Genomic DNA, 9,137 nt, shown 5'->3' on the forward strand with positions numbered 1-9,137 from the left:
TCCTTGTCCTTGGATCCAACATCCAAGTGACTGTGGTACCCATCTGGGGACTCCTCCGGCTCGAATAGGGCTTCCTCTCGTGCTCTAGGGGCCATTGGCTAGATTATAATGTTTTGTGGTCTTTGTATGTAATTTAGCAACTAAAACCTGTGTAAATATCGTGAACTAATCTGCAATAATTTAGTATATATGGTATCAGAACCAAAATGTGTGAAGTTCAAAACCTGGCCAACACACCATTATAAAAAGTAGTTGTGATCTAGTACGTCGTTACCGGTGTAAGATTTGGAGAAGACTAGATACTCCCTCCGTTCTGTTTTCGTTTACATTATAGAAAAAATGAGACAAACTAGTATTGCATTTATTAGTACTACTTAGATATGTTAACAACCAATCCAAGCTACATTAAAAATAACAACAACCAATAAAGAGAGCAAAATCATTTTGTTTTCAGTGTTGTTGTTGACTAAAAGCTAGAATGTAGAGTATTTCAAAACAAATTTTGGAGCCGGAATGGGTGTGGGAGCGGCGATTTGGCTCCCGGGAGCATTTGCTCCCGGTTTTTTCGAAAAATTAAAACAAATCGAAAACTTGTCAAAAAATTCCGAAAACAATCATGCATGTACCTGACCATGGCACGCACCACCGTGTAAAATTTCGTTGCAAAATGTCATTGTATGCGCCCTGGACAAAAATGACAAATTTCTGACATGAAATGAGATCAAAAATATGAATCTCAGATCTGGAAATTTGTCATTTTTGCTCAGGACGCATACGATGACATTTCGCAGCGACATTTCACAAGGTGGTGCGTGCCATGGTCAGGTACGTGCATGATTTTTTTCGGAATTTTTTGAAAAGTTTTGAAAAACAAAATTTGCTCCCCAAAAATCCGGGAGCAAATGCTCCCGGGAGCCAAGACGAATTTCCGGAATGTAGACTATTTCAGAAATACGAGGGGGAGGGGAGTGCTGAAATATATTGGACAAAGTCTCACCAATTGTCACATTGGCAAACACACGTTTTAAACCGCCAGTGGCCAACAGTTTCAGTATAAATCCATCACAGACAAGAGTACGCCCAGAACACATCGTATGCCATGGACTGAGATGGCGACATTATTCATTCCAACAGGATAACTTATTCCACATTATTAATTTGATCACCCAGATCATTGCCATGGACCGAATTCCTCATCAATCGGGTGCATTTCTGGAGCTACGCCGCCTCGGTGGTACTCACGGTCACCGCCTTGTCCGCGCCGTCGCATCCGTGCTCGGTCGCCGTTCCGGTGCTGCACTCCCTCAGCTTGATTGCGTGAAGCACGGCCTGCATGCGCACGCACAGGGTGAATTAATCGATTGATCTAGCAGCAAGGTATTGGGTAAGATAGAAGTGATGATCCAGTATACGTACAGTGTAGATGTCCTGGTACATTGCTCGGTTGACGGACTCGAGCGACGACTCCCGGAGCACCGCCGAGACCTGGCACTGGCACTTGCAGATGCCGCCGACCGCGTCGGCCTCCGCTTTCTCGTACATCGCCGCCAGGTCAGACTTCACCTTGCACCAGTACTGGAGCCGCTCATCGATCAGGTCCAGCACCTTGCAGCAATCTGGCTCTGGCTTCGGCGTCGGCGTCGGCTCCGGCTCTGGCGTGGGCTGGGGCTCTGGCGTCGGCGTCGGCTCCGGTTCTGGCGTGGGCTGGGGCTCTGGCGTCGGCGTCGGCGTTGGCTCCGGCTCTGGTTGCGGCGGCACCGGTCTTTCAACCGACACCACGGAGGGTTCAAGCTTAACACGGTCCCCGTCCCAGCCCTGCGTGTACGCCCCGCCGACGGACAGCACCTCCATGGCCTCAACGTCCGCGTCGCCCTCCGGAACGTCAAGGTATACGGTGAACTCCAGCGTCTCGCCAGCGCTCATGGCGCCTACGTCCACGGCGCCGGACCTAGCGTCGCCGCCGATGGTAGCCTTGCGGTCGCCGGAGTCTACCCTCACGAGCGACACACCTGGGTGCACCGCCGCGAGCTCGGCGCCGACGCCGACGGCGGAGAACAGCCGGGACGTGGCCTTGTCCACTAAGCCCGCGACCGTCCTGGAGAACTTGCCGGCACCTCCGGCGCCGTCGACGGGCGTGTAGGTCCCCTTCGTCCTGGTGGCGATGTAGCCCATGGTTTGGGCGTTGTGACCCGAGAAGCCGAACGTGTGCACCGGGTACGCCGGGTGCGCGAGCACGCTGGTGCTCGTTCTTGTCCACTCCTTCTCCTCTAGTATGGTCGTGTCGCCGCCGTCCGACAGTAATATGATGAACGCCGGACGGTCCACGTCGCCACGGCCCATCAGGATCTGCCAGGAGAGATTATAACACACATACGGATGATCAGCAGGAGCTCTCACAAAATTTTGTGCATGACTTTTTTTTTGGATGAATATATACCTTCTCGGCCCTCTCTAGGGGCTTGGACAACCTGGTGCCGTTCCCGATCTTCAGCGAATTCAGCGTGCTTCGGGTCTTCTGCTTGCCTTCGGCGGACATGAAAACGAGCTCCTCCTCATCATGGGCGACACCATCATCGAACGGCACGATGGCGAGGCGGTCAGTAGGGAAGAGCATGCGGATGAGGAATGCCACGGCGGCCTTCTCCTCCTCCAGCCTGTGGTCGTCATTAACGCTCCTGCTCCGATCGATCGCCGCGACAATGTCGATCGGGGCGCGAACAGTCTGCTCCTTCCCCGGAGCCACCAGGCGCACCGTCACCGGGAAGTCGGCGTAGCGCTCCGGCCGAGGGATGGACTTCACCGTCGTGAAGATGCTCAGCTGGAGAACGGAGGCTGGAGCTGCCTGTGTTGTTTGCAAGGTGAGACAAACGTTAGCTTCTGCTGCAACACGGCCGGTTTAGACGTAAGTGAACTGCGCTATTTAATTTGAAAGCAAAAAGAAAACGGAAGGAAACTATAGAGCCATGCAAGGAAGCTCACCTGTGGGTCCATCTCTGTTCTAGAGCAAGGTAGCGCGTGCTGTCGAGAAGTTCGAACACTTGTTGGTAGCAAGCAAGCTGTGCTATGTATGTTTCCCTGCTATAATTCTGGATATAAGTCGATGATCTTATTCGAGACCTCGCGTACCCCTATATATATACACACGTCTGGAACTCTCTCGCGCCAATCCGCCGGTGCATGCCACGAAACGATGCTGGTCCATTCATGCATGCGTCCGTCCCGGCTTATCACATTGATGTGATATACGGTTTGTCGCCATTTACACATACGTGATGCACGCTTTTTTTTCTATTTCGGTTTTTTTGTTTAAAATGGGAAAAAGATTTCTCTTTTCATTAATTAAGAGCAAAAGTAGAGTTTAAAGGTTTCCATGGCCGAGGCCTACTCCATCCAACAACATGGAAACACGCCTCTTAGAGGACACAAGACAAATAACATCACAAAGGATGTTTACTCTCACGGAAGAAAATTCACCAAGCCTTCTTTTTGTTTGCGAATAGAATCCTGACATTAGATGAAAACACTGCAACCTAAGTCTTCATGTCATCCTTGATGTCAGAGAAAATCAAACTCGGAACATGTGACACATGCCGGAAAATCATAGAGTTGCGCTCATTCCACAACCCTAGTCACTCCAACCAGCTCCCAATATAAGTTGGGTCTGTAAAAGATTTTGTCAATAATTCTAATCCAATCTACTTTCTAAAATCTTGCTTCTACTAGGGAGCTGACTAATTATCTTGTATACCCATGCAAAAATATCCCTGTTCTGCCTGGTAGAGTTTCCAGGGAAAAACAGTGGTGGGCCCTGCCAACTTTTTTAAAAACTTCATCCCCCATATATTAGGGGAAAACAATGGTGGGCCCTGGCAACTTTCATGTGGCAATTTAAAAAAAAACTCATTCCCTATATATTATAAGATCCAACAACTGGCACGTTGTATGCTCCGCAGTCCTAAAATTTTAGGGTTCTCTCAGTATAATTTGCCAAAAACATTGTCTTCTATAAGAGAATTAAGTTAATTCTAGATGAGTTAGAATCCATGTGCAAAATAAAATCAGTTGCACCGCATGTCTAACTCTCACTAATACGAATCATGATGCAAATTCAATAGCGAGAAGTTGATTGAGCTTTTACTTAATGCTTATCAATGTTTTCTTGGTTGCAATCGATATGCAACTGAAAAATACTACGTTCATCTCAGATATATAACTCTCAAACTTATGTAAATTAAGATGCATAAGTACTATACAATAGGGCAACACACATCTTTTTTCTCCTAATTTTGATTTCTTTTTGGAATTAACCCTGGTTTAACACGTCTGCTCTTTTTTTGTTGATTCACGCGGCCATTTTCTTGTGTGCAGTTTTGGTGACCTCTTAGATTTGTGGTTCTTCCTTTTCTTTGATGTGTTATGTGCTTCTTTTCCGTCTAGCTAGGTGGACTTAGCATTTTAGTGAACCGCTTTAACCACCATTTATTCATTTTTCCCCCGCTAGCGCCTAGATTTTCTCCCCGTGCTCTTCTTCTCTCCCCAATATCTCTTCTTCCCCGAGCTCCCCGCCTCCTCCCTCGCTGCTGCCAGTGGCATCCTTGCCCCAGGATCACCACCCTCTTCCCCTTCCTTGGCCACATCAGGCGCCGTCGTCTCCTCCTCTCCTGTTTCCGCACCACCGTGGAGCTCGGCCACACCCCTACGCGCACGGCCGCGAAACCCTAGCCATACCCTGGGCTTGGTCGTTGGCATGGTGTATGAGGAGGACGCGTCTCCTAGCGTGACGAGGACCGTCGCGGGAGGCTACACCAGGACACCTTCGTCAATCTCCACGAGGCGGGTCATGGGGAGGGCTTCCCCAGGACGCCCTCCACTCCGCCATGCCGCCCCCGACGAGCTCGAGGAGGAGGCACGGCATCGGTCACAAGTCCGAGGGCGAGACCATCCGGTGGCTGCTGCAGCAGGCGGATTCGGCCATCGTTGCCGCGGGGACGGGCACCATCTCGGCGTCCTCTCTCTCATCTGTCGCGCCCTCGCCCCCGTCGCCCATCGCCGTTGTTTTTGACGCTGTTGCGGCCGTGCCTGGGCAGGTGGGCGGCGATGCATCAGCGCGGGGAGAGGTCAGGGCGAGGGGTTCCGCGTTCTCCTGCTGCGAGGCCGCCCTCCGCAGCGCGCAACCTCTTGATGTCGCTGCCCTGATGTTAATGGTTTGTCTGTCGAGATTTCTGCTTCTGAACGTTGTTCGTGGCGCGGAGAGTTTGGGCGACCTCCTCTCCCTGCCAAGCGGCACGGCCATGGGAGGAGACAACGCGACCGATGCTCCATCTGGGATGCGCATCAAGGTCCAAATTCTCTAGGATACTCAATGCTCTCATATCTTTGCATATGGTTTGTAGGTCAAGTGTCGAGCACTGTTGATTTGTTGGGTTTGTATGCGTGTCTCAGGCGATTGTTCCTCTCAGTTATATGGACAGACAGATAATGTGTGCTCGCAATTGCACTCTTATGTGTGTGTGTTGACGTGCAAGGATGTCTTTTCAAGAACCATTTTCTTTTCATAGTTGCAAGTAGACTGGAGCATGATCAAGTGTTAATGTGTGTTTGTGTGGACTTGCCTTCGTAAGCTTCTTGAACTCTATTTTTATTCTGCAGTGGAGATGGTTACTGGAGAAATCGAAGCAATTGGCTGTGGTATTGGAGAGACCAGACCTCTGGAAGGATTCAGTTTTCGCCGGGAAGGTTAGTCGTGAGTAAGGTGAGATCGTGGCAAGATTAAGCCAGTGAACCAATTCGAGCAGGAATTGATGGAGCACATTGACATGTTGACGCATGAACATGGAGAGGGTGATAATGAACTTGAGACGGTGAATATATATATATGCATTGCTCATTTTTCATAATTACAGATGACATAGCTCCAAATGCATTTACATTGACCTTTACTGAAACAATTTGTGACAACAAATTTGCTGCCTGCTTTATCCACTGGTTAACTACCCTGTGCAGGAATCCATGAAAGCATTAGCCGATATGAGAAGAGATAGAAAGGATAAGGAACTCGATGCATTCTTTCAGGAGATCGTGACCCTTACCCTTGCTTCATTGAGGTATATTTGTGGCATTATCTTAAGAAATTTAAGTGAAGAGGTCACTATATAACTATTGTACAGTAGCCGGAGAAAGGTAATGAAGAACTTGGAAGCCTGTATGTATGATTGGAGGTTTTTTTTTTGCCTCCTTTATTATTAAGGGACTTTTCTGTTGTTAAATGTTTCGAATGTCCTAGATTTTCTGAAAAGAAGTTGGACCATAATCTATTGGTTTTTCCCCCATCCTAGATAGGGTAATCCTGCAACCTTTGCATTACGGAAGGTGCTGATGCTCTGCCTCTGGATTTTTGTGGAGCAACTTCAAATTTATATCGAGTCTATTACATATGCTTCACAAAATATAACACTTTAAATTGTGCAGTGGTTGCTAAGCATACTGTGGAAAAAGTAATAAATCTGAAATATGTTGAAGATCGTTAGTTTCATTTTTTATTTTTTAAAAATCAATTCCATTTGCTTAGACCAGCTCACTATTTACCTGAAAGTCACATATGTCATACTTCTTACTCTGATAGTTTATTCAGCAAAGTTAAAACTAAAACAACCAATCCCCTAGCGCAGCGAAGCAGATAACGCCTACAAAGGTCTTGTGAGGATTGGAGATGCAACTTGACTTGCATTTACCAGACTAAATCAGGAATATGGGGATTAGACTTCAATCAGAAGCCTGTACACATTCACACCTTTTAAATACACACTTTTCCTTCTTTCTGTTGTTATTTTCACTTCTTCATTTTCAATATTGTAGCTAGGTTTTTTGTTTGAATCATCTCTATCGCTCTCTCTCTGCAAAGGCCAATTTTTTGGCTCTTTCAATAACATATCCATCATATAAAATGGCACAGTCAACTTTCTCTAATAATGGTTATCTATTCATACATAAAACTATCTGGATTGTAATATAGTGAAATATAACCAGTTTGATTTCTGAGACGCAATATATGGATTCCGGTTGCAAGATCCCTACCAATTTTCTACCTACGCCTCCAAATATTATCCTCAATATAAGAGTAATTGTCACACACATGTAAGTTCAGTGGAATCTGTTTTTCACTACTTCCAAAAGGCGGAGGGAAGTTGATTCTTAGTCTCTTAGATGGCACTGGCCAAGCATACACCATCTCTGAATTTATCTTAGAAAATTCTCTTAGGCTAGATTGTGATCCTTCTATGTCATTTGAACACATTTACTCCAATCTAGCTTTATAATACCTTCAACTTAATACTTTAAATCAATTGTTATTGTCTTCTCTAAAATATTCTTACTTCCATGTTGTGGGTTCATGTTTTCTCATGGAGTAGAAGGCATATTTGATTTATTTATTTTCTTAATCACCAGCACAATACTTCCTCCTTCGGCTATTCAAAACATACGCACTTTCCAATAATTCATTTTGCGGTGGTTTCTTACTATATGTCAAAGCACATCAGAAATTGGTATGTTCAAACTATACATGCACATACAAACACAATTTACCTCTGGCCCTCCTTCTCTATCTAACCCTCGCTCTTTCCTCTCATGGTCAAAATACAATATCTTACAATGGGTAAATCTCCTCTAACTCTCTTCAGATATGGAGATAGTTCAGAGACTAGATAGGGACCTGCCAAACCCAAAAATAGCATTGCGGCCACCAGCCATTCTTCTGTAGATACATACTTCTGAAAGAGGTGCAAGACTTATCTATTTTCTCCGAATCGTTTTGGCACTTGATGTTTGCTAAACTCAAATTATTCCCACAATATACTCAATTTGATTCTATCTCGAAATTTTATTTTGCTCCTTAGAACTTTGGCTTGCTAATATTTTTTCCGTGGTTCTATAACAAAGGTTAGCAAGTTTACTATTGGTTACTATGTTGGTATTGAAAAGACCTCTCAAGCAAAATATTTGATCAACCTTATTTATTTACCATGCAAATTAACTTCAATCTGGTGATCCAAATCCTCTATCTGACTTGTAGAAGAATAGCAAAGTTTACTATTGGTTATTATTTTGTTCGTAGTAGTAGGAAATATGTGTACCGAAATATATTCCTAAAGGAAGTAATTTAAATTAAAAATCAAGGTTCCACTAGAACCAAAGGCAGTAGAAAAAACCTAGAACACATGTTCGAGGATATGCTTATTTTCCTAGACCCAACCATGCGTGGGCGAAAACTGCATACGCCTGTTGAATATGCTTAAATTCCTTGGAAAATAAGCCATATATATGTGTTCGTATGTTGGTTTTGATCTTTCCTTGAACACCAAAGCATGCATAAATTCCATTTTAGTGCTCCATTTTTGCGCTGAGCATAGGTAATAATATATTGTCAGAGACATGCTAAGCATAGGTTATGTATTGTCAGTAATATATTGTTAGTATTTTTGTATGCAGTTCTCTGCCACGAAGAATAGCAGGTAGTCCAGGTGGATTTTTTTATTGTTGTATGAATTTTCATGATGCCATTCCTGAAGTTCATTTCAGACGGATATACTCATAACAGAATTTGGATTGTTTGTTTGTTATGACAATGGAGCTATGTCAAGTCATCGCCATGTTCACCGGAGCTGTTTCACACAAACTGCTGAGAAGGTTCTCAGCGTTCAGTTGATGCAGCGACTCTGCAAATTGGAGCAAGTAGCATGGGGCATGATCGGTATCTCATCTCTCTTCAGGAGATAATAGCTCTTCATGTTCAGTATTTTTGAATTCTTTATGTGCTACATATGAAATGGCCAATCCATTTGTACCATGTCAGTTGAGTCTGTGTAGTCAATTGAGTCTGTAAAGAATTTCATAATATTCTGTCTTTTGTTCAACTTATTTTCTTCTTTTACGAATTGTTCAGCTCATTAGAAATAACAAAGTGATGGCACAATAAAATCGGTTTGTTTAAGCCCAATTTGATCCCTTCTATGCCCATAGTTACTTTTGATACCTATAAATAATATAATTTGTCATCTGGAGCGTTATGTTTTACCCGAGCTTTTGTTTGCTCTAGAGAAGTACTCCAGGGTTATTTTCCTCGCTGGACCTGACATTTG

The 9,137-nt window shown here is 44.9% G+C and overlaps 2 protein-coding genes across 4 annotated transcripts; one reads left to right on the plus strand and one right to left on the minus strand.

The window, feature by feature from the left end:
• Window positions 1–1,022: 1,022 nt before the first annotated feature.
• Window positions 1,023–3,097, minus strand: LOC127293953 (uncharacterized). The gene is made up of 4 exons (XM_051323677.2): window positions 2,980–3,097; window positions 2,438–2,842; window positions 1,417–2,346; window positions 1,023–1,329 (listed from the first exon to the last, which is right to left on the minus strand). The coding sequence occupies exons 1-4, from the start codon at window positions 2,989–2,991 to the stop codon at window positions 1,219–1,221; spliced, it is 1,458 nt and encodes a 485-aa protein (XP_051179637.1). The 5' UTR covers window positions 2,992–3,097; the 3' UTR covers window positions 1,023–1,218.
• Window positions 3,098–4,525: 1,428 nt separating this feature from the next.
• LOC127293955 (uncharacterized) lies at window positions 4,526–8,929 on the plus strand. 3 transcript variants are annotated; one of them, XR_007846273.2, is made up of 3 exons: window positions 4,526–5,339; window positions 5,650–6,104; window positions 8,488–8,929. XR_007846273.2 is itself a non-coding variant. In XM_051323678.2 (2 exons), the coding sequence occupies exons 1-2, from the start codon at window positions 4,878–4,880 to the stop codon at window positions 5,749–5,751; spliced, it is 564 nt and encodes a 187-aa protein (XP_051179638.1). In that variant the 5' UTR covers window positions 4,526–4,877; the 3' UTR covers window positions 5,752–8,929. The 3 variants fall into 3 exon arrangements, 1 of the variants encoding a protein (XP_051179638.1); XR_007846272.2 differs by having other exon boundaries at window positions 5,650–5,861; window positions 6,004–8,929; XM_051323678.2 differs by having other exon boundaries at window positions 5,650–8,929.
• The last annotated feature ends 208 nt before the right edge of the window (window positions 8,930–9,137 follow it).

The sequence above is a fragment of the Lolium perenne genome, chromosome 4, assembly GCF_019359855.2.
Source record: "Lolium perenne isolate Kyuss_39 chromosome 4, Kyuss_2.0, whole genome shotgun sequence".
NCBI lineage: Eukaryota > Viridiplantae > Streptophyta > Magnoliopsida > Poales > Poaceae > Lolium > Lolium perenne.

Coding starts and splice junctions, on each gene's coding strand:
- LOC127293953 (XM_051323677.2), bottom strand. Junction 2,347..2,437: donor CCCTAGAGAGGGCCGAGAAG/GTATATATTCAT, acceptor CTCTCCTGGCAG/ATCCTGATGGGCCGTGGCGA. Junction 1,330..1,416: donor TGTACCAGGACATCTACACT/GTACGTATACTG, acceptor GTGCGCATGCAG/GCCGTGCTTCACGCAATCAA.
- LOC127293955 (XM_051323678.2), top strand. CDS start 4,878: ATGCCGCCCCCGACGAGCTCGAGGAGGAGGCACGGCATCGGTCACAAG. Junction 5,340..5,649: donor CATCTGGGATGCGCATCAAG/GTCCAAATTCTC, acceptor TTTATTCTGCAG/TGGAGATGGTTACTGGAGAA.